This window comes from Callospermophilus lateralis, chromosome X (assembly GCF_048772815.1).
Source record: "Callospermophilus lateralis isolate mCalLat2 chromosome X, mCalLat2.hap1, whole genome shotgun sequence".
NCBI lineage: Eukaryota > Metazoa > Chordata > Mammalia > Rodentia > Sciuridae > Callospermophilus > Callospermophilus lateralis.
Window position 1 is genome coordinate 23,324,138 of NC_135325.1, and position 25,607 is coordinate 23,349,744.

Below are 25,607 nucleotides of genomic sequence, written 5' to 3' on the forward strand. Positions count from 1 at the left end.
TCCAATTTGAATGCTTTTTATTTCCTTCTTCTGTTTTAATCGCACTGGCTAAGGCTTCTAGTATTATTTTTAATATAACTGCTGAAAACAGATATCCTTATCTTATTCTGGATTTTAGGGGGAAAGCTTTCAACTTTTCCCTGTTCAATGAGGTTAGCTGCTAGTTTGTCAGATATGGTTTTTATTGGTTAAGATACATTCCCTTTATACTTCTTATTTTGAGAGTATTTGTGATGAAAGGGTGTTGAATTTTATCAAATGCTTTTTCTTTTTCTATTGAAATAATTTCATGATTTTTGTTCATTGTCCTAATAATGTGATGTATCACATTTATTGATTTGTGTGTGTTGAACCAGACTTGCATCTCAGGGATGAATCTCCTTTGATCATGCTGAATGATCTTATAGAAGTGCTGTTGAGTTTGGTTTGCTAGTATTTTGTTGATAATTTTTTGCATCTATGTTCTTCAGAGTTACTGGCCTTTTTTATTGTTGTTGTATCCTTTTCTAGTTTTGATATCAGAGTAATGCTGGCCTAAAAGAATGGATTTGAAAGAATCTCATCTCCTTCAGTTTGTGGGATTAGTTTGAGCATTGATATTAGTTCTTTAAATGTTTGGTTTATATGAAACAGCAGTGAAGCCATGAGGTCTTGGGGTTTTTGTTTGTTTGTTTTGTTTAATTAAATTATTTATTTATTCTAATTTCTTATACTTGATGGCAGAGTGTAATTCATTTCATATTACACATATAGAGCACAATTGTTTAAGTCACTGATTGTACACAAAGTATTTTCACACCACTCATGTCTTCATACATGTACTTAGGGTAATGATGTCTAAATCTTTCCTACCCCTTGCCCTCTCCGTTCCCCTCCCTCCCCTTTGCCCTATCTAAAGTTCCTCCATTCCTCCCATGATCCTCCCCATCACCATTATGAGTCAGCATCTGCATATCAAAGAAAACATTCAGACTTTGGTTTTTTGGGATTGGCTTACTTCACTTAGCTTGATATTCTCCAGCTTCATCCATTTACCTGCAAATGCCATGATTTTATTCTCTTTTAATGCTGAGTAATGTTCCATTGTATATATATATATACCAAAGTTTCCCTATACATTCATCTACTTAAGGGCATCTAGGTTGGTTCCATAATTTAGCTATCGTGAATTTTGCTGCTATAAACATCAATATGGCTGTGTCCCTATAGTATGCTGTTTTTAAGTTCTTGGGGTATAAACTGAGGAGTGGGATAGCTGGGTCAAATGGTGGTTCCATTCCCAGTTTTCCAAGGAATCTCCATATTGGCTGCACCAATTTGCAGGCCCATCAGCAATGTATGAGTGTGCCTTTCCCCCCACATCCTTGTCAACACTTATTGTTGTTTCTGTTATTGAGAGCTGCCATTCTGACTGGAGTGAGATAAAATCTTAGAGTAGTTTTGATTTTCATTTCTCTAATTACTAGAAATGTTGAATATTTTTTCATATATATATATATATATATATATATATATATATATATATATATTGATTATATATTCAATGTGTCTGTTCAGTTCCTTGGCCCATTTATTGATTGGGTTTTGTTTTTTTTTTTTGGTGTTAAGGTTTTTCGAGTTCTTTATATATCCTAGAGATTAGTGCTCTGTCTGATATGTTTGTGGTAAAGATTTGCTCCCATTCTGTAGACTCTCTGTTCACTTCACTGATAGTTTCTTTTGCTGAGAAGAAGCTTTTGAGTTTGAATCCATCCCATTTGTTAATTCTTGATTTTAATTCCTGCTCTGTAGGAGTCTTATTAAGGAAGCTGGAGCCTAATCTGACATGATGGAGATTTGGGCCTATTTTTTCTTCCATTAGGTGCAAGGTCTCTGGTTTAATTCCTAGGTCCTTGATCCACTTTGAGTTGAGTTTAGTACATGGTGAGAGTATTGTCAAATGACCATACTACCAAAAGCACTATATAGATTCAATGCAATGGCAGTCAAAATCCTAATGGCATTTCTTATAGAAATAGAAAAAGCAATCATGAAATTCATCTGGAAAAATACTCTTATACCAGAATAGCCAAAGCAATTCTTAGGAAAGAGGAATGAAACTGGTGGCATTACTATTCCAGACCTTAAACTATACTACAGAGCAATAGTAACAAAAACAACTTGGTATTGGCACCAAAATAGACTTGCAGATCAATGTTACCAAATAGAGGACACAGAGTCTAATCCACATAACTAAATGTGCCAAAAATGTACATTGGAAAAAAGATAGCCTCTTCAACAAATGATGCTAGGAAAACTGGAAATCCACATGTAACAAAATGATATTAAACCTCTATCTCTCACCATGTTTTCTTTTGTTTTGATGGAAGACTTTTTATTACTGATTCAATTTTGTTATTTGTTATTGGTCTCTTTAGGTTTTCCATTTCTTCATGATCCAATCTTGGTAGGTTGTATGTGTGCAGGAATGTGTTCATTTCTTCTAGGTTTTCCAATTTGTTGTTGTATAGTTGTTTATAATAATCTCTTGTGTTCTTTTTTATTTCTTTCATATCATTTGTAATGTCTCTGTTTTTACATCTGCTTACATTTGTTTTGGCCAAACTTCTTTTTTTCTTAGTCTAGATAATGGCCTGTCAATTTTTTTTTTAATCTTTGTAAGAAACCAACTCTACTTCATTGATCTTTTGTACTGTTTTGTGGTGTCTGTTTTGCTTATTTCTAATAAATATTTATGATTTCTTTCCTTCTTCTAATTTTGAAATTAAGATGTTTTTGTTTCTCTAGTTCCTAGATGTGTACTGTTAAGTTGTTTGAGATCTTTCTAGATTTTTTGAGATAACCATTTATTGCTAAAACCTTCTCTGTTAGATCTCATTCTGCTGTATCTCATAGGCTTAGTTATGCTGTGTTTCCATTTTCATTGTCTTTTTTTCTCTCTCTCTCTTTTTTCTTTTTTACTGCCAGGGGTTAAACCAGGGCCTTGTGCATGCTAGGCAAGCACTCTACCACTGAATTATATCTCTAGCTCACCATTTTCATTTGTCTTAATAATTTTTTAAAAATTTTCTTTTTTTATTTTGTCATCCCATTTGTTGTTTTGTTTATGTTCTATGTATATGTATGGTTTTCATAGATGCTCCTCTTATTGATTTCTATTTTTATTAGATTTTGGTGAGCAAAGATGTTTGATGTTATTTTGATTTAAAAAAAAAAAAACGTTAAGACTTCTTTCGTAGTCTAACATAATGTATCCAGGAAAATGTCACATATGTTGTTGAGAAGAATGTGTATCTGAAGCTGTTGTGTGGAAATGTTCTGTAAATGTTAGGTACATTTGCTCTAGAGTAAAATTTAACTTTGGTGTTTCTTTGTTGATTTTCTGTCTGGATGATCTGTCCCTTGCTGAAAGTGGGTGTTGAAACCCCCTACTGTTGTTGCAATGCAGCTCATCTCTCCTTTTCAATCTATTAATACTTCCCATTTTGTGAGGGAGAACTGGACATGTACCCAGGTCTATAAACCTGTGCTTTGGGCCCACATGCACGCTTCCTGGAAGTTTCCTGCATAGGCAAAACAGTGCCTCAACTTCAGCAATAGGAGCTAGAGGTGAGACTAGATCCCCCACTCAATCTTCTGTAGGACAGAGGCTGATGAACCTGTTGCAGTGGCCCAGAGCATACATTTACTAGCAATTTCCTCCATAGAACAGTTTATCAACTGCAATAAGAGGATCTGGGCTGACTATGCTCTCTTAAGATCTTCAGTGAGATGGAGGCTGAAATGCCCTCTTTGGTACCTAGGAGGATGTGCATCCCTTGGAAGTTCTCTGTACAGGAAGGAATATTTTCTGAGTGCAAATAGAGGGACCAGGGCTAAGACAAGGCCACTTCAGACTGTTGTGGTAGAGAGTGCCGCAGTCTGGCTGGGCACAATTCAGGAGCCAGTTGTCAAAAGAAACGAACTTTATTTTTAGAACCACACACGCCAAACAAAACAGCTCCTCAGGAAAAACCTTCAGAGCCCAACTGCCACCACCGGTTTCCCACAAGCCTCTTCACCTGACCCCGCTCCTCCTGCTCTTGAGGCTGATTGGCTGGGTCACATGGGCAGAGCCAAAAAAAGTCCCCCATTGAGCAGCTCCGTGGTCTGAAAGGGTGGGGAAACATCCCAATGAGCATCACCACAGAGGAGCCAATCAGTTGGCAGCTAGAAGTTTGCTGGGGCCGCTGTGAGCCAATCATCAACTGACAGCTGGAAGTTTGCTGGCAGTTGGAAGTTTGCTGGGGCCCTTCGGCGGTGGCTCTCAACAGATAGGCTAAGAACATGTCATGTAGTCTCAGACAAATGAGTAATTCCCAGACTCTGAGACAGAAAGGCAGGTCTCCTTCTGGGTCTCTGTATTAATAGTAATAAGCTAAAACCACAGGATTGGAGGGGGGAGAGTTGCTAGAGTCAAGTTAGAGGGTAACTTTCAGGTCTATTGTCAAGACATATCTGTGGGCATATGAACCTTCCTCCTGAGGGACTAGTGGGTATGATTCTTTCTGGACCCCTTGGCCCATTGTTTGGCCTGCAGGCTCAAGTCCAAACAAGGCTATATAACCTAGTCCTTTGAGGAACAGGGCTGCTTCCAGGTTTAAACCTGGGAGTACAGATTCCAAGATGGTGGGCCAGAGGAAGGCAGCATCCCCTGTCGGTCTGTGACCCAGAGAGTGTAAGAGAACCCCTATATAGCTGATTTCCACAGAAATCACCAGTGCTGTGACCCCTGCGCAGAGAGACCAGGAGCTGTGAAATCTCCAGGCAAGAGAGGGAGACAATACTAGGTGCTCAAGTCAGACAAGTTGTCCCCAAAAGAGACCCATGAGGTGCAGTCTTCCTGCAGAGACTGGCAGGAGGCACTCCCCACTTTCAAACATTCTACACTGGGATCAGTCTTCCTACCCTGGTTACCTACACCATCCTGAGGGCAGAGATACCAGCTTAAAACAGACAGCCACCTATTGGATCAGAAAAGAAATGGATCTCTAAAACTAGCAACAATCCTGGTTTCTTCTTTCAAGTATTTTTTTCTCTTCTACCCCTCTATCCTCTGTCCCTCACATTGCCAACATGTGAAACCAAGAACTTTGCATAAAATAGGACTTTGAGGATTGAGTCACCTGAATAATATAATATAGAGGTGTTATACATGCCCTTTTTTTCTTTTATTCTTTCATTTTTCTTTCCCCCCTCCAAATTTTACTGTTTTAACATCTGTATTTTTCTAAATACATATGTGTGTTTATTTTATGTACTCTACTTTCTTTCCACGTACTTGTCTACCCTAAATCATTTCCTGTCTAATCTCTTGCTACTAACCCTCTTCATTAGATTTCTCTTTCACACTTCCTAAGGTATATTAAATCTATACCCTCATGTATTTCCCCTTCAGCATATCGTCCTACACCCCACTCCCAGTTCATTGTCCATCGTCAGAAACTGTAAACCTTTTTACAAAACTACTAATTATATTTTAGATAATAATTGAATCCAACATCTCTGTACATCGAGACTAAACTGTAAATGTTTTAATATCAATAAATTGTTCGTAGGTGATATATTGTTGATATTGGGATCAGTTAATATTGTCCTTCCCCACAAAGGAGGGAATCTTGGAATTCTATAAGAGCACTACAGATCTATAGGGTAAAAAAAATAACACCTCAGACTCACAGAGCTGGAAAGGAAGACACATGAGCAACATGAAAAGATAGGGGAAGAAAATACCACAAAAAAAAAAAATCAAGACACAGCATTATTAGAATCATTAGCAGCCACATCAGAAAAAATGACAAGAGAAAAATTTCAGGATATACATGGTTAAAATGTTCTGTGACCTCAAGGAAGATATAAGAGAACAAATATAAGCAATGAAAGATCACTTTGACAAGGAGCTACATAAATCCAAGAAGCAAAAGATCACATCAACAGGGAGATAGAGGTTCTAAAAAAAAAAAAAAAAGAAATCTTTGAAATGAAAGGAAAAATAAACCAAATGAAAGCATCACCAACAGAGTTGACACTTAGAAGATAGAACATTGCTCAATGAAGATAAAATATATAATCTTGAAAAGAACGTAGACCTCACAGCAATAATAGTAAGAAACCACGAGCAGAGCATTTAAGAATTATGGGATATCATAAAGAAACCAAATTTAAGAGTTATTAGGATAGAGGAAGGCATAAAGGTCCAAACCAAAGGAATGAACAATCTATTCAATGAATTAATATCAGAAAACTTTCAAAACATGAAGAATGAATTGGAAATCCAAATTCAAGAAGCCTATAGGACACTGAATATACAAAATCACAAGAGATCCACACCAAGGCACATTATAATGAAAATGCCCAACATACAGAATAAGGAGAGAATTTTAAAAGCCACGAGAGAAAGGAATCAGATTACATACAGGAGAAAAGCAATTAGGATTACAGCAGATTTTTCAACACAGATCTGGGAACAACATATATCAAACTCTGAAAGAAAATAGGTGCCAACCAAGAATCTTATATCCAGAAAAATTAAGCTATACTCTCAACATGGCCTTCTTAAATCTTGAACTCCATTGGGGATTCACAACCTCTTACCTGTATCTCAGTGTTCCCATAGAAACTTTTCTTTGTAGATGGATGTAGAATTCTTGTTGTGGTGGTAGGATATGAACAGTCATCCTCCTGTTTCACCATCTTGCTGATGTCTAAAGATCAATCTTGATTACAGTTTGGATAATGCTCACACTTGAAGGGAAAAAAAAAGTTTTCATTGACTGGAAGGAAAATTGGTGGCAATATTTAAAATAGAAATGGTTCTGAAAAATGTGATGATAGGGACTGGGGATGTAGATCAATGTTAGAGTTCTTGCTTAGTATGCATGAGGCCTAGGACTCAGTCCCCAGCACCACACAAAAATATGATATTAAAGGAAAGAGTGATTGTTTATTTCCTTGCCACAGTGATTTCTGAAGTCCATGTATAGCTCCCTGGTGTTAGATGAAATGATATCTTATAATGCACCATGTATTTCTATCAAAAAATCCACTCATATTTTAGGTCATTTAAATATATTTTTGCTTTCTCAAAATGTTTATGGAAGAATCTCTCGGGGATTTTATTAGAATTATGTTAAAATTTTATTAAGAAAGTTAATTTTTTAGTATAGGTATACAAATCTTATTATCAGTCTTATTCTCATCCTCACTGTGTTTTAGCTCATCTCTCTGACTTAATTATTATAAATTGTTTTAAAAACATTGATTGTTCTTACTGGTCAGGTTCACATTGTAATTATGGCAAAGTCAAATAGTCACCTATAATGATTAATTGCCTTATGTAAGTAGTATGTAGTTTAACATTTTAGAATTTTAGCTAAAGTCTCATGTGCCTGTTTGGCCATTGAAATAATGTAATAGTACTCAATCAATTCAAACAACTAAATTAAAAATCCTGGAAAGATCTAGACCCAAGATAAGAGAATAGATAGAATTTAAGATGCATGAAAAAAAATCTGGAGGCTTTTTGTCTAGGTCAATGATATCTTTTCTTTTAAGGTTTATAGTTGTAGATGGACATAATACCTTTGTTTTACTTGTTTACTTTTATGTGGTGCTGAGGATCAAAACTGTTACCTCACATGTGCTAAGCAAGTGCAGTCCCACTGAGCTACAATCCCAGCCCTCATTTTATTTTCTTTTATAAGACTGAGTTTATTTGTATCTGAAGGGGCTCCATGACTTGTCCAAGGTTACCCAGCTAATTAGTGGAAAAGCTAGGATCAAAACTTTCTGACAACTCAGTGTTTGTTTTCCTCCTTTCCAGGTAATTAATAGCCGGTCTTCTTATAAAGTTCCATGTAATTGTAACTAGATAACGGAAGAGGAACAAAATATCTTCTATGAGGGTTTCTTAGAATTGTCATTGGGACTTGGCATCTTTCTGGGAAATAAATACAATTCCAATTAAGTATACCAACTGAAAGATATGAAATTACGAGCAGGATGGAACTTGTTTAGGTAACTATTAGAACAGCTCACAATGACAAGTGTCAGATCATTTTATTTCTCTTATCACAGCCTCTAGATTTGGAACATAGGGGAATTCTCCTCTTTAAATCAGTTCTTATTGCATTCATGTTGCTTTCCTGGTCTAATTTTATTCCAAGAAAAATAATTACACTCTGGATTATAGCTCTCTGAGTAATATTCTGACACAGACAAGACAGACATAATTTTCAGTTACATCAGGTGATTATTTTTAAATAAAAAGAACATTGAAAATGAATGAGTTAGGTAAAATAATTTTTGAGAGCTCATAATATACTGTGTGTATTAGATGTAGAAATGAGGAATTGAATGAAACCAGTTAATAATTACTGTCTAATTAATGACTAGAAAGCTGTTTATAATTTATATTTGGAAAAATTACTCTGGCAAATTGAATTGACTATTATAGGTTTGTGCATACAATAGTAGTTTTCAAGAGGTAGACAGGTTTCATTCAGGCTCACATTAAAACAAACAGATGATTATGATAACTATTCATTGAGTTTAATTTCTCATAAGAACTATATTTTGAGTAAAACAATTTTAAATAAAAATAAGGATGTAAGAAAAGTTAAAGAAGAAATAAACAAAATAATATTTTCTTTTTTTCAGTCTCTACTGCATTGACTGACATATTTGTCATCTACTTGAATTATTATTACAGATTTTACATTATTAATCAGGTTATGTTTATAATGAAACATACAAAAAGAAAGAGAAATTACAATTCAAATGGCAGGCTTGGATTTTTGTTTGCAAAGTTCATGGCTACATAACAAAAGTATTGTATGATATATTATATATAATTATAATATATATATATATATATATATATATATATATATATATATATATATTCATTACCAGAATATGTGAATTTAAATGCTAAACAATTTAAAAAATTCAGAGTTTTCCATATTCCTTTTCTCAACATGAATTTTAGATAATTGTGGATCTTAATTAATGAAATTTTGTGTAATACTATCATTTGAAATAGAACAGCAAATTAATTGTAAATACAATCCCACCAGGGAGATAATAAAATTATATTAAAACTGACCTGAAAATCAGAAATTATTCATTCTTAATATTGTTTTCAGATTAAGTTTCAATCTTTTACTATTTTACTTATTTATGATATTTATATTTTAGAATATATATTTCCGTTACTTGATAAATTTACATAATTTGCATAGATATTGCCTGTTTAAAGATATCTTTAGAATGGTCTCTTTGTCGTGAAGATAATATTGTGTTAGGATTGTGGAACACTGCCAGGCACGCATGCCTGTAATCCCAGCAACTCATGAGGCTGAGGCACAAGTTTGAAGCCAGGCTCAGTAATTTAGAGAGGCCCAAAGCAACTCAGTAAGACCCTGTCTCAAAATAAAAAATAAAAAGGACTGCAAATGTGGCTTAGTGATTAAGTACCCTGGGTTCATTCATTAGTACTGTGCCCCTCCCCCCCAAAAAAGATCGTGAAACACTTCAAACTAGTAAACTAGTTACCATCCTAGATTCAAAACTAGTTTTGTTTTGTTTTGATTTTCAGGTAGTTGAATGCCTGTCACAAGCCAGTTCTAATACGTGATTCTCCATTGTATCTAAATTTGCCAGCCTTTATTTTCATAGATACTTGCAAATCTTGGCCCCACCCTTGATCTTTTGTGTAAGGTCTTAATTTTCAGGACATCTTCAGGTGATTTATATGCACATAAAAGTTTATGAATTTCTGTTTGCAAAGAATGAATATATTGTTTAAATGCATTCTCTTAAGTGCCTGGTAAACACCAGGTTAAGGGCCATGTTTGTAATATGTGTGACTTCATGTAGTCCTCACCACCTTTTATCATTCCACTTCCTACAATATAGAGAGACCCTCATTGTTATACAAAATTACATATAAGAGGTTGTGAGGGGAATGGGAAAAAAACAAGGAGAGAAATGAATTAGAGTAGATGGGGTAGAGAGAGAAGATGGGAGGGGAGGGGAGGGGGGATAGTAGAGGATAGGAAAGGTAGCAGAATACAACAGTCACTAATATGGCATCATGTAAAAATGTGGATGTGTAACCGATGTGATTCTGCAATCTGTATTTGGGGTAAAAATGGGAGTTCATAACCCACTTGAATCTAATGTATGAAATATATGTCAAGAGCTTTGTAATGTTTTGAACAACCAATAAAAAAAAACAAACAAAAGTCAAGATAAATGAGATAATAGCAATGGACAGGACTGATAAGAAGAATGTCCTCTGCAAGATTTTCACAAGACACATACCAGCTGTGTGGCCTTTGGGTCTTGGCCTGAAATGCAGCCAGGAAGAGCAAAAGGATGGCCAAGTATTATAAGCCCTATGATAGCCCAGGTTGGCCCATGAAAGTCAAGGTGCCCATGATTTCTGAGGAAGCAGCCAGGGGACCTTCAAGAGAAGAGTAGTCCTTTGTTTCCTTCGATAGTGTGAATAGCATCTCTGGTATGATATAAGAACATATGTGGGTGACATCAGTAGTTTCTGGCACCTTCCCTGAGATGGAACTCATGTAATTGGGAGTTCCATGACAGCCGCACCAAATCTGAAGTCACTGCAGTTTGTTTAGGACACCAACAAAACAGAACAACAAAGCAGAACAAAGGGACATGAGGGGATGTTTGGAGATGGTGGCTGTGTCTAGTCCCTTGATTGTGGTCATGATTTTACAGGTGTATATATATGTCCAAACTCAACAAATTATACACATCAACTATGTGCAGTATTTTGTACATCAATTATACCACACCAGTGCAGTTTAAAATAAACAAATGTAAATAAATAAGTGATCAAATATAAAAAAGAGAGATTTCTCAAAATGTTTTATTATGGAAAATACATATAGAGGAAGGAAAAATAATTTTTTCTCTACCCTTCACAGTTCTTAACTAGGACAGACTCTTATAACAAAAGACAAGAAAAAAAACACAAAAGTTTATTTATATATATATATATATATTAGATACACAGGGTATGAGAAAATCTCAAAGGGATGACTTAAAAATTTCAAATATATAATATCTTCAACAAATAATGTAATTTTTAGAATTTAACCTTTATTTTATTTATTTTTATATGTTGCTGAGGCTCAAACCCTGTATCTCACCTGTGCTCGAAGAGCACTCTAGCACTGAGCTACAACCCCACCCCAAGAATGTAAATTTTTAGAGAGGTGACAAAACAAAGGAAAAGGAGTTTGAATCTGTAGGAGAGGCAAATTGTAGAAAGTCAAATAAACAGGAATGTTTTGTAGATTAATCTAGAGTCATCTCCAGGCAGAAGAGGGTTTAAAATTGTAAATACCTTTTTAAATTTATATCCTGCTTTTAGGCAAATGGGTGAGAGCTGAGAGTTTTTCTTTTATCTGCTGCTTTTCCATTGCCTTCAGATCAAAATAATACCTGTGCAAATGAATCATAATTTTGGGTGTCATATCCTGGTTTCTTACACATAGTACTATAGAGATAAAACTACAATAAATCTCCCCTTTCCTTTCACTTATTTTCATAGTACCTAGCCAAACATATTTTATTATTGTAAGGGAGTAAATCCCAATCACTACATCATTTTATTTATAAATAGTTCAATAAATGTATCTACAACACTCACTTTTTTGACATGGCCAAAGATACCATTACAACTAAAATATTGTAAGTATTTTTCTTAATGCCACCAAATATCCACACGGTGTTCAAATTCCTTGAATGTCTCATGGCTGTATATGTTTTTTCTCTGATTTATTTTAAGTGTCTTTGTTTGAATCAAGATCTAAATCAAATTCATCTATTGTGATTGTTGGCAATATATGTCTTTTAAGACTTCCTCTCTCCAAATATTTTTCAATTAAATTCTAAGCTTCTAAAATAAAGGTATTGTTCATCTCCTTTTCTAGAGGAGGAAACAGGAATTCGGAGATTTAGTAAACCTGCCTGAGGCCTAATAGCTCATAAGGACAGTGACAATTAAAATCAGGCATACCCATTTCTATTGATCTCTCACTGAATCATGTTGCTGCCCTCCCAGTGTTCCCACTTTTGTTTTTTTAAAACATTTATTTTTTAGTTATAGGTGGACACAAAACCTTTATTTTATTTTTTTAATGTGGTGCTGAGAATTGAACCCCAGTGCCTCACGCATGCCAGGTAAGAGCTTTACCTCTGAGCCACAACTCCAGCCCTCCACTTTTATTTTTGCTTTCCTTGTTTAACCCTTTGTATTTCTTGCCTAAATATTGGTTCTAAAATATTTAAGGCCCTCTTGTGCTCATTTTGAAAGGTGACACTTTAAAATATAGACTCTTAGGGACTCAGACACCTTGCAAAAATAATGCATCCCTTCCAATAATATGTTACAGAATGAAGGAAAAAATTTCTTGCTTGCTTATTTGACCACCTAAGGATATATGTGGATATAAAGATGATCTGGGACCTTCTTAATCAGGACCTTCTGTCTGACTGATGTAAAATTTCCCCCACCCTATGATAGGGCTCTATTTAAACTTTACCTTTATCTACCTATTTAGAGCCTATGTTGCTTATGAAAACCCACATGAAAGCTCATATAGTATACAGATTTTCCTTGTAGCATAAAGTTTCATCATGTTTTTAAGAGCTCTTAAAATTTAATACTATTGTATGCTTGTGTTTTAGATTGGAGAAATAATATATATTGTGGAAGGAAAAGGATTGATCCCCTTGCCTTCCAATTTCCTTCCAATGAAGCTTTCAACTATCATTAACTATAGCAGTCCTCTAGAAGAAGGTATAGTATGCATATTTCTGATTTTTTCATTTATAATATTGAAATGGGACTATTCATCCTTCAGTCATGTAAGCATCCTCTCATAGCAAGTTTCTTTGATATGTAATTTGATCTTGAAAGGCTTCCTTTTAACTTTATTATGTTAGCATCCATGAAATAGAGCACCATTTACCAATTTAAAATTATCAGTGATGATTTATCATGAGGAGGCCAGCCCTTTGCCAGGGTAATGCTTCCTGTTCAGGAAGGGGATAAGTCACCTGAGAAAAATAAAGTCTGAAGTAATTAGTGAAAAAATAAGAGACAAGGTTAGTTTTTGAAGTAGAACATCTGATAGATTCTTCCAGGCCTGGTAGGAGCTGGAACAGAACAGTTAAAAAATGGCTCAGATTCATTATTTAAGGGAGAGCATCAAAGGAAGGGATAAGGTTTCAGCTGGTAGAGTCTTGCTTCATGGTGTCTTATAGTCAACAGGTTGACTGGCATCTTGATAAGCCACACCCATCTCTGAGAGGCTGTGTTGTTATGTGGCTGCAGCAGATCACCCCATCTCCAGAGCTGTGCAGGACCTTTGGCAGAGCTGGTGGGAGTTCACATGTATTTGGGCCATCTCATCAGCAGGAGTGCTGCTGTGAATTCCCAATACCACAGTTTCCCACTCAATGGCTTCCATGCCAATCTGGTCTACACACAGTTCACAGATGTATCTCAACCATGATTAATAGGCTCTTTTTTCAGTCTTCAGATAAATATTAGAATTTGACATACAAAATATTACTCAACAAACTCTCCATTTCTCAAATAATTTGGAAATCACTGTACTCTCAAAAAATTCATGTACTGTTATAAAAGCTGGAATTCTACCTTACTCTACAGCTCTTGATCATTAACCCTGAAAGAATTAAGGACTTAGATGTAAGGTTGTTAATGAAATAAAATGACTTTTCTTGCCAGTCCTCAAGTGTGTGTGCGTGTGTGTGTGTGTGCGCGTGTGTGTGTGTTTGTGTTTGTGTGTAACATTTATTTTTGCTCCCCCTACCTACTTAATACCAATAAGAGCATGAAGGTTACCAAATTTTTGAGTATATTAATGATTTTATGAAAGAATGATTTGACTAGAACTTTTTTGACGAATATAATAAATTATCTTTAATTCCCCAAGACTTTCTCTTGAAGCTCTAAATTATTCCTAATAGAAATGTGTTACCTATTATTTTTACTCTGTTTAATGAAGACCATAACTGTAGTTTCGTATAGTTTAAAAATTTTTTTAAATATAAAAGTCCTTCACAAATCCATCCTGGATAACAGTGTCAAAAGCACCAATGTTCATTGCATTAATTAATGTTTTTTTCTTTCCTTAGATTATAATAGGGAAGATCCAATTCTATATTTGAAATGTGAACTCCGTCAAATCCTAGATGTGGACCTTAAATTTCCACTGACTAATGAAGCCAAGGAAAAGGCTTTGGCTTTTGCAGCACAACAACAGATGTCAACTATTGAGTATGAACGAAGGTTGATCACAGGCACTCTGGAGAGCAGTAGCGTCCGTGTGGCCATCGCCCTCCTGGGGCTGACCAAAATTGAGGTAGTTGCTAACTCTCAAAATATGCCAAGCTGTTGCATTTTTACACAGTAGCATTTTAAAGCTCATTAAGTAATATATTTTAATAAAACCATTGTAAGGTATCATTTTGTACATTGTAGTCTTTAATTCAAGTACTTGTCAATTCTGCCTGGATTTATTAGACTGCTTTGGAGAACTTTAAATAGCACCAGCATCTAGACCCCACTCCAGAACAATTAAATACAAATTTCTGGAAGGGGATAAATGGAGACATGTTCTACTAGTTGCCAAGGATATTATGCTGCACATCCAAAGAGGATCATGTCTGATGTTAGATTACCAGGCTGAGAATTACACTGCCAGCTCTGTAACCATGACCTGGTTACCTAAATCTCCTCAAACCTCCATTTTTATATTTTTAATATAGAGATGTTGGTAATTTATGAAAACTGAGGTGTATATGTGAAATACTTAGTATATTACCTGATATATAGTAAGTGTTCTCTTTATGAATACTGTTGTGATGATTATGATTATTATCACTACTGGTACTATTATTACAGACTCTATTCTTATAGCTTGAAATATGGTACAATCTATTTTTATGATTGAAATAAGGTTTAATCTGTTCTCAAGGGCAAGCCAAAGTTATTCTTCTAAATACAAACCTCCTCATGTTGCTCCTCTCTGACATTATAGCTCCTGTCAGATAAAAGCCAACATCCTCAGGGTGGTCTATATGGTCCTCCTGGTCAGTCATGCCTTCTCTGATCTCAACTCCTCCAGTGGAGCACATTGACCCAGGGTCACTTCTTCAGCACAGGCTGCCTTGCTCCAAACTCATGAGGCATGCTCCCTGTAGCTTTTGAATTTCCTCTGTTACTTTTCCCTAGATATCAGAGAACAGCCTCCCTCTATTACTTCTGGTCTCTATTAAAATGAGTGAGATTCTGCTTTAACAAATTATATACACTTATATATTTTTCATCCTTGCTGTTTAAGCTTTATACTTACATTTACATATATTTAAATAGAATACTTGACATTGTATTGATGATTTATTTGTCAAAATGCCAGAATCAATGCAGGCTAACCACAGATTTCTAACAATTAATGATGATTTTTAAAGATGACCTATATTTTAAGGTCTGATAGGCTCAGAAGTATTAAAGACTGAGGCTTTGACATTCTCTTGACTAACCTATCTGTACTATGTTTTGAAGAATCTGATCGTTTTCTTCAGCTTAAACCAAAATGTTTACTTCTATATAACAGTGAATTGAGGAAGACTTATTTAGTTATCAGTACATTATTAGAATAAATATTTTTAAAGACTGAACATTTCCAACTTTCAGCCTATCACAGTGCTCTCTGTCTTTCTCCCTTTTTATCTATTTTTTTAATTTGTTTTTTCTTTATTAATTCTTCTGAAAGCCATTTATTTAAATAAAAAATGGTTTAGGGAAGTAGATTTTGACCATGACATCCCTTTTCATTATGTGTGTGTGTGTGTGTGTGTGTGTGTGTGTGTGTGTGTATATTTCTATCTTCTCCTTCCTTTCTTTCTCCCTAAAACCCAATAAAGTTTTTATATTTATGATTGCATTTAATAAATTATTCTACATATTAGATTTGCTTTTATTTTTCCTCTTTCTCCTGTCAGATTATGAACTCCTAGAAATATAAAGAACTTTTCTCATGTATTATTGCCTATCCTTTGACATGTACTGCATGATATGTATCCTGTTGATTTTTAACTTAATTAAAAGTATCACTTGTAACCTACTTCACTTACATTGTGAGAGCTGGGTTTATCTTCACTCTTGTATTTTAAGAAAGAAAATACCGTGTCTAGAGAAGTATATGCATGAGAGTGAATTGAAGTAATCCACATTATATGACTAAAAGTTGAAGGAGCTAAAAATATCAAACCTATATATGAAGAATATTTGCATATCTATAGAGAAGGTGGAGCTAAATATTTTCATATAATCACAAAATGATCATTAGTGAAAGAGGAGGACTCAGTTTCTACTGCTAATAATAACTATATCTGATGGGTAGATGTGAAACAGCATAGTTTCTAACTCAAGGAGGGAAGCACTTTTTCATTGCTATTCACTTTCAGAATAGTTTCCTTCCCAGGCAAATAATTCCTCAACACTAAAAGCATTAGAGCAGGGCTGGGATTGTGGCTCAGCAATAGAGCATTCACCTAGCACATGCAAGGCCCATTGGATCCTCAGCACCATATAAAAATAAATAAATAAATAAAAGGTATTACAACTAAAAAATAATTTAAAAAAAAAAAAAAGCATTAGAGGGGCTGGAGATGTGGCTCAAGTGGTAGCGCGCTCGCCTGGCATGCATGCGGCCCGGGTTCGATCCTCAGCACCACATACAAAGATGTTGTGACCTCCGAAAACTAAAAAATAATAAATATTAAAAAAAATTCTCTCTCTCTCTCTCTCTCTCTCTCTCTCTCTCTCTCTCTCTCTCTCTTTAAAAAAAAAAAAGCATTAGAGCAGGGGACCTTGACCATCTCTCAATAAAAGGTAAGTACATTGGTTCTGTGAAATGTGTTAGGGCTGCCTTCCATCAATTACATAATAATATCTCTAAAGAAGTATTGGTTTTGTTTTTTCCCAAATTTATTGTCAAAATACATAATACTATTTTTTTGTGTGTTTTGAAGGTAAAATTTAAAAGACTTAATTCCAACTTTCCCATTTATTTGCAGTCTCTTATGCTGTTTAATACATCAAAGTTGAAGAAGCGTAAATCCATTTTATATAGAACAGAACTGAGCCTTCCAGAACATTTTGATATCCCCAGGAAAATCTATGTACCTCAGATTTTGGAAACTCAAGCTAACTTGACTCAGCCTAAAGGATTTAAACCTTCAGATACAACAGGTAATCAACAATATTTTGAGTGGATTATCTAGCACTGTTCCAGGAATGTTAATAGCAAGAACATATGAAAAGTGAATCATGTGTTATTTATGTGTAATTTATATTTGATCCAAACAATGGTCTTTATTACTTGAGTATTTACTATTTGTTTCCAGGTGCCCTTTTATTCTGTTGTGGTGATCAAGAATGTATACGCCAGATTTATTATCAATATTGATACACTGACATGATTCATTGCAAGAGATAAGATGTAAAAAATGATACTAAATATGTTTAACTATTTAAAATTTCCTTTAATTTTAGTTTCTTTCAAGTTGCTAGATAATAATAAGAATGTAATTTCTTACCAGGGCTAATACTAGAATAACTCTAGTATTATGGGTTCCAAGTTACATTTTTGCTAAAGTTGGTTGCATTACAGTTTTATTTGGGGTGGGGGTTCAGTAGGATCATGTGGGAGGCCATAAGTTCAATTCTTAGCATTCAAAAAGACACATTTTATTTGTTACTCTGAGCATTTATGCTGACTGTAAAATATCTCTATGTCTAAAAGGGTGGTTATAAGTTGTAAATTATAAGATAATCTGTTCACTTTACCTTCCTAGGAGAACTGAGATCCCAAATGCAAATGCCAAGTAACCAAGCAGGTAATGATAATTTAAGGGTTATTTCTGGTCTAAGGCAATAGGAATGATGAATTCTATGTTGACTAGAGTATACATGCCTTGTCTAAACATTCAAATGCAAAAAATAAAAATAAAATCCTGAGTCAGCCACACAGCTGTAAGGGCAAATTTGTCTTCCCAATAGTTTGAAACCACTCATCATATGTTACATTTTTATCTTTAATAACTCCAACTTTTCAATGTGCTATTAGAATTTTAAATGAGTAACTTATTTTCATAACTTTTAAATCCCCTTTGAGAGAACTAGATAAATCTGAGACTATTTTAAAATACAACTAAAATTGTCAATCTAAGCCATTTATTTATTCAGCCACTAATTGAATGATACATTGAACATTAATTCCCTTGGGAAAAATGATTAAAATTTTCACGTTCTTCCCTTTGAAGGACTCATTGATAAGAAACTGTTGTGAGTAAATAACAAAAAATTAGCACTACAATATGGATTGCAGGTATGCATGCAAAAGAGAAAAAGCTTCAAGCAGTATGCTCAGGTATATAAGATAAGAGGAAGTATATACCTCCTACCATGTGAAATGATAAAGATTATCCTTTTTTTTTTTTTTGCTTGGATCCATCTGGAATGATTTCCATCTTTGTAATTTAAGAGTGGAGAGGATTGGGGGCACCTGTTGGTACAAATACTACAGACTCATTCTTTTTAATTAAGTTTTCATGTATTTCCTTGAATAAATGAAGGACCATTAACTATATTCCTATAATATACAGAAACATCAAATGTGTTCTTATTTATATTTTATTTTTTATAATATCTCCACTTTGCTGGGAAGTGTGGCCATGGGCATCTTCATGCTGTAATGTTGGAAGTGAAACTACTTCTTATTCTTTTTATCGTATCTTTTATAACTGTGATGATTCTCTCAGAAACTATGGATAGAATTTTTGGTTATTTCTGTAGAATGGTATAGAACACACTTGCAAATTCTTTTAGTCATAGTGATTTAATTGCTAAAATTTTGAGGATGATTTTAATAACCATAGAAGATACATCAATAATATCAATACTTATGCAATTTAGTTTTTTTCCCCTATCATAGTTCACTGAAGCCAGCATGCCATAATTTGATTGGAAATTCTTAAGTTTTCTCAATCTTTTATAATTCAGTTTGTACCTATTTAAATTTACCTGGAATTATTTATGAAGTCATTGTTATGGTTTGGATATGAGGTGTCCCCAAAAAGCTCATGTGTGAGGCAATACAAGAAGATTCAGAGGAGAAATGATTGGGTTGTGAGAGTCTTAACCCAACTAGTGAATTAATCCCCTGATGTGATTAACCAAGTGGCTGGAGATGTGGCTGGAGGAGGTGAGCATTGGGAGGCATGGCTTCAGGGTATAGATTTTGTAGTGGAGTGTCTCTGCTTTCTGATCATCATGTGAGCTGCTTCCCCCTGTCACACTCTTCTGCCATGATATTCAGCCTTACCTGGAGCCCTGGGGAATGGAGCTGGCTGTATACGGACTAAGACCTCTGAAATCATGAGTCCCCAAATAAACTTTTCCTCATCTACAATTGTTCTGGTGGGATCTTTTAGTCACTGCAGCAAAAAAAGCTGACAGAAACAATCATAAATGTAGAAATCCTAATATATGGAGGTTATGAGGCCATTATGGACCCTCAGAAATTACCTTGTGCTATGTTTGAGAATATAGAGAAAATATACTAGAGAAAATCCTTTAGGACTCCATCTACTGATATCCTCTATCCCCTGTTGTACCCTCAGCAGTGGTTCATAAAGCAGACTCTCATAGGGTCAGAATTCCAATGAACATACTTTGAAAGCCTTTGATCTAGTTCAACCTCTATGTTTCAGAGAGATTAAATATCCAGAACATATATCTAAGATATTAGATGATATTTAATTCAACAAATATTTATTGAGAGTTTACTATGTACAGGTGATGTTCAGGAACCAGAGATAAAGCAGTGAACACAGTAGAGAAGGCTTTCGCCTTTTGAGAACTTTGATAAAAAAAGGTATTTCCAATGTTCATCTTTGAGTCATATACTTTGGCATTGTCAGTATCAGTTTCTACTCTTCTGTGGTTTAGTCTCACTCCATCTATGTTACTGTCAATAAAATTCATTCTAGCCAATGAATTTTATTGACAGTAACCATAGAGAGAGAAATTTGATTAGCCATATGAGAACTCACCCAATTTTGACTTTGGGAATACTATTTCAATAAAAAGGCTTTGCTACTCTGGTTGTCAAGCCAAAATGGTATCTCATAAATTATTAGTGCTGTCTTGACATCTTAAATGTCTGTATTTATCAATTGTCTCCATAATTTTCAGTCACTTATTTCTACCTACATAATTTCTGATTAACAATTTTTATATGATATTCTTTCATTTTTGATGATTTTTTTTCTTCTAACACTTGAAGGTTTTAGTATAAGTCACTCTCTGTGTTTTATTTTTCAGAAAATAAAATCGTTTTGCAATTTTATTTCATAAGCACATTTATATTTTCATACATAGATTCAAAGGCATCTATTGATTGATTAGCTTATTAAATTATTTTCACTTGACAGTCTTATAGGCTATGGGACAAATTGTTTCAGTTAAAACAATTCTCATAACACCTTGTTTTTATTATTAGTAGTAGTAGTATTCTTATTATTATTATTTACAAAAAAACTCATATCTTTTTTCCCTTCCTTACTTTCAAATGAGTTTAGGAATTAACACTTAGATGTTTGCATTTTAGCTAGGACTGGCTAAACTAACAAACTTCCAAGCAACCTTGAATAATCAACAGATTTAAAATAGGCAGAACATAGAGTTAAAAATCCTTACATGTCAACTCTAAACTACAGTTTAAGAATTATCTTAAATGTATTTATAAGAAAAATTTTAATGAGGCACACAGATCAAACAAACTAATAAACGAGGTGTGCAGAACTGAAAGTGAACACACCAGAAAAAAGCCATAAGATATTACCATGAGCTCAATTTTGTTAAAAAGTGCCAGAGAATCTCCTGCCAGCAATAGGGATACAGCTGCAAGAAATCTCTCCAAAACAATTCTTCAGAATTCTGGGGAAAGTTTACCTTGATGTGTTTGAACTAAATTCTGCCCAAGCTATCTTTAGGATCTATTTTTGTAAGAGACTTATCTGGTGGGCCAGAACAAGAATTGGTGCTCAGGAAATGTTTTTGGTCAATAATATGCTGCTTATGGGGATTCCTTCCCAGAGAGTCACCAATGAACTGAACATCGCCTTTCATATGTCTCAAAAAACCCCAAACATTAAGGGGTGTGGGGCAGCTCAGAGTATAATGAGATTGATCACTCCCTTCTGTGTAACTCTGGGTTTAGCTGCTAGAGGTCCCTAAACCCAGTTCTTCTGAGGTGGTTCCCTCTAAAATCACCTCACATCATGGGTGTGTTACCATGTAAGCTCTGTCAAGACTTTTTATTCACCTAGAGGTGCCCAGATTGAGCCAGAGGGAGCATTCGTCCGTTTTCTCTGGAGGCCAAAAGATCTTCATATAGAAAAATTTCAAATGGATAATGCCACAGCCACCAAATATCTAAGTCTATCAAGTCAATTATCACAAACACAAACTAATAAAACAGAGACTAACAAACACACTAATAAGCAAAAGGATACATAAAACAATGAACAATTACATTAAACCAGAGTGCATTTTCAGACCAGACCAGACCAGTCCAGGTGACTGAACTATTCCATGACTCCCTAAAAGATTATTTCACCCTGTTTGTAGAACTAATTTTCTGTGTTAGCTAGCTTTTTGTTGCTGATAAAATACTTAAGAAAATCAGCTTCGAGGAGAAAACATTTATTTTGTCTCACAGTTTCAGAGGTTTCAATCCATGTCCACTTGGCTCTTTTGTTTCTGGACCTGTGATGAGATAGTACATCCTGGTGAAAGGGCATGGCAGAACAAATCTTCTCATATAATGGTGGTAGCCAGGAGGGAGGGGGAGAGGAAATGGGGGGGGTGAGAGAGGGAGGGATAGGGGGAGAAAGAAAGAAAGGAAGAGACTAAGGACTAGATACTAGATAATCCCTTCCAGGGCATGGTCCCTGTGACCTACTACCTCCAACTAGGACCTGCCTCTTACAGTTTCCACCACATCTCAATAGTCCATACAATTATGAATCTGTCAATGGATAAATCCACTGATGAGGTTAGAGCCCTCATAATCCAAGAAATTCTCAAAAGTCTCACTTCAAAACATTGCTGCATTAGGGACTAAGCCTTCAGCACATGAGTCTTTGGGGAACATTCCATATCTAACCTATAACAACACCCAAAACTCAAAACCAAGCTGGCATAGTAGCACACGCCTGTAATCCCAGTTACATGGGAGGCTAAGGCAAGAGGATTGCAAGTTCAAAGCCAGCCTCAGTGAGGCCTTAATCAACTTACTGAGACTGTCTCAAAATAAAAAGTAAAGGGGCTGGGAATGTGGCTCAGTGGTTAAGTGCCCCTGAGTTCAATCCCTGCTACTAAAAAAAAAAAAAAAAAAAAAAAAAAGTCAAAACCAGAGTTGTAGTTTATGCCCCTAAACCAGAAAAGCAGTTCAAAGAACAGTTGTCCTAGTAGGATTACCCACTCAGAAATGTCTTCTTCCCAGTTAAGTTTCTTTCTTTTTCTTTTCTTTCTTTCTTTTTTTTTTTTTTTTTTTTTGGTACTGGGATTGAATTTAGGGGCACTTGATCACTGAACCACATCCCCAGCCCTATTTTGTATTTTATTTAGAGACAGGGTCTCATTGAATTGTTTAGTGCCTTGCCTTTGCTGAGGCTGGCTTTGAACTCACGATCCTCCTGCCTTAGCCTCCCGAATCACTGGGATTACAAGCATGTGCCACCATGCCTGGCTCCCAGATAAGTTTATTTTATTTTTGCAAAAGTGAAGTTGATGCTGAGGGCTGACAGTGGCACAGTGGGAAAACAGATTTAGGAAGCTGATGCTTCCAGATTGGTATCAGTCCAGCTGGCCACTGCAGGTCATAGCCACACTATTAAGGGACCACAGAGTCTAGGACAGGCAGTTAAAGGACTCAGAGTCCTAGCTGAGTTTCCAGAAATTGACATTGAGCAAGGAATTACTGACCTATGCACAGAGAAGCCAGTACTTGGTACCAGATTTTTGCAAAAAAATTAGACTTTATTGCACAGTCCACCAGCAAAGAGGTCAGGAGCTAAAAAGAAGCTTGAATCTGTCTTCCCAATCAGTTGGTAGGAGGAAAATTTATAAGAGGAAAGAAGGGGCCATAATCCTAGCCACGCAGGAGGCTGAGGCAGGAGAATTGTGAGTTGATAATTTCCAGTCTCAGCAATTTAGCAAGGCCCTAAGCAATTTAGCAAGACCCTGTCTCAAAATAAAAAAATAAAATAAAAAAGGCTAGGGATGTGGCTCATTGGTTAAGCCACCCCTGGGTTCAATCTCTGGTATTTAAAAAAAAATAAATAGGAAAAAGAAGAAAGAAAAGAGTTGTTTTTTTAATTGGATGGTTAAAGGGGGATGATTTAATGTCCTTTTACACAGGTGTAAATGGTCATCTTGCCTACTCCCACATTTCATGATTCTTTCCAAGGGGAGTTATTATGTTCTATTGGGGCGTATTTTAAGCTTGTACCATCAGAAGGTCATGGACATAATCAGGTTGCACATGTCAGTTCTTACAAAGCAGGTTCCAAACTATCCTTGAGAGGATCTGGAGGCTTTTCCTGAAAAACTATTTGAGCACTTTGCTGTTTGGGGTATTTCCAGGTCTTACCCAATTCCAAAGTCTTCTGAGTAAGCACCTAAGACTACTGAATAATTAAAATAAAACTACTAAGTTTTTGTCTATTGCTATTCCATTATTCTATGCTATATAAAATAATAAGGCACAGTGCCATTTATTCTTAAGTTAATAAATTAGTTCAATTTAAGTCCCCTAGAAATGAAGCTTGAAGCAAGAATTAGGTCATGATGTTTTACTTGGATGGTGAAAACCAAGGGTACTGAGAGGAGAAAAAAAAGAGAACAGGAAGGGAAAAAACAGAAAATACAAAATGCTTGATACATGAGCTGTTACCATTATGTCCATTACTTACTTCCATGATTATATACAAGTCTCTCAGAATGCAACCCTAGAAAAGCCATATGAAAAGTGATCCTGGGCAATCAATATGAGAAAGGGGGGAAAAGAATTTTATCAACATTTTAATGTCCTGTCTTCTATTCCTTTTGCCACATTTTACTCCATGAGGAGTTAATAAATTGCTCTAGCCTTCAAGGTGGCACTTCCTGGCCCATGGAGTGTCAAGTTCCATGACTTACCATGATAAAAGGAGTCTGAAACTGCATAGGGGGCTGATTTTTCTGACTGTAAAGTGGCAGCCAAACCTTGTTTTTGTAACTTCTGATGCAAGATATAGGTCATCTCCAGGTAGAGGAATATGGAAATAGGACAAGTGACTGAGGCTGCTAGAATCAAGGGGATCTGAGAAAACACATAAAATGTATCCTGTCCATGCAAAATAATGACTATGCTTTAATGGAAAATAAGAGAATAATATTCTGAGTGAAATATGAGTGATTTAGGCCTGGAAACACAAATTGAACTTGCTTTGAAAGAGTGTTCTAGAAGGTGTTACATGAACTTTATAGCCACAGACCAAAGATGTTATGAATCAATACATTACACAAATACATTGGTAAGTGGGCAACACAAGATGGAGTAATCTTTTCTATAGGTTTCAAATGTTATAACATTCTTAGCTTTAGGGTTGGTGGAAGCTACAGTTGGTTATGCTTAGTGATACATTCCAAGAGTTTTACAGATACAGAGGTTGAAAGCAAATGCCTATTAAAGGGAGTTAGACAGCCCAAGGTAATTTTGACTCCTGACCTACAACATTCCATCTCTCCACAATCACAATGTTCTAGTCAGCCCAGTTCATTCTATAGCATCTTTAATATAGATGAGGCTGCTTTAGAGAACTTCAGTTCACAGCCCTTTACAGTAATATTTTCTTATTGTTAATATTTTAAAGAAGTCCGCTAGGTAAACTTTCAGTAGCATTGAATATAGAAAATTTCCAATTTCTTTCCCTTCCTGCTGCCATCCCTGTTGAGAAGTTTCATCCCAATCACAAGTCAATTTTCATCTCAGGAGTGGAATCTGAAGCCTGATATGTACTTAGTACCAGCCTTGTGTCATACTTGAGGGTTGTGCATACCAATCTGATGCTAGGTCTTATAGCCCTGGCTCCCCTTTTACATGACTTCATCCTTGTAATGCATCACTCTCTGTCTTATTTCTCAGCATCCTGGAATAAGTTTCTACTTTATTTCTTAAATCCTGGTTTGTTCCTGCCAGGCTCCTTCTCAAATTTTGGTTTATTATTCCTGCCAAACCTAGACCCCCACAAACTCAATTTGAAATCCTAGGTCTTTCTTAACTATGAAACTGGCTTGACATCAGCTGTATCTATGTTCTCTTTTCTCTGTGCCACTTGCCCGATTATATGCTTACTTCCTACTTTTGATTATCCCAGTGATAACT

At 35.4% G+C, this 25,607-nt stretch overlaps 1 protein-coding gene across 1 annotated transcript in view; it reads left to right on the plus strand.

Annotated features, from left to right (window-relative positions):
* Cfap47 (cilia and flagella associated protein 47) overlaps positions 1-25,607 on the plus strand; it is a 421,187-nt gene that overhangs the window by 241,168 nt on the left and 154,412 nt on the right. The window contains exons 42-45 of the mRNA XM_077107522.1: positions 12,766-12,877; positions 14,242-14,468; positions 17,188-17,362; positions 17,968-18,009. Of these exons, the coding sequence (XP_076963637.1) occupies positions 12,766-12,877; positions 14,242-14,468; positions 17,188-17,362; positions 17,968-18,009 (556 nt within the window). The remainder of the gene's footprint in view (positions 1-12,765; positions 12,878-14,241; positions 14,469-17,187; positions 17,363-17,967; positions 18,010-25,607) is intronic.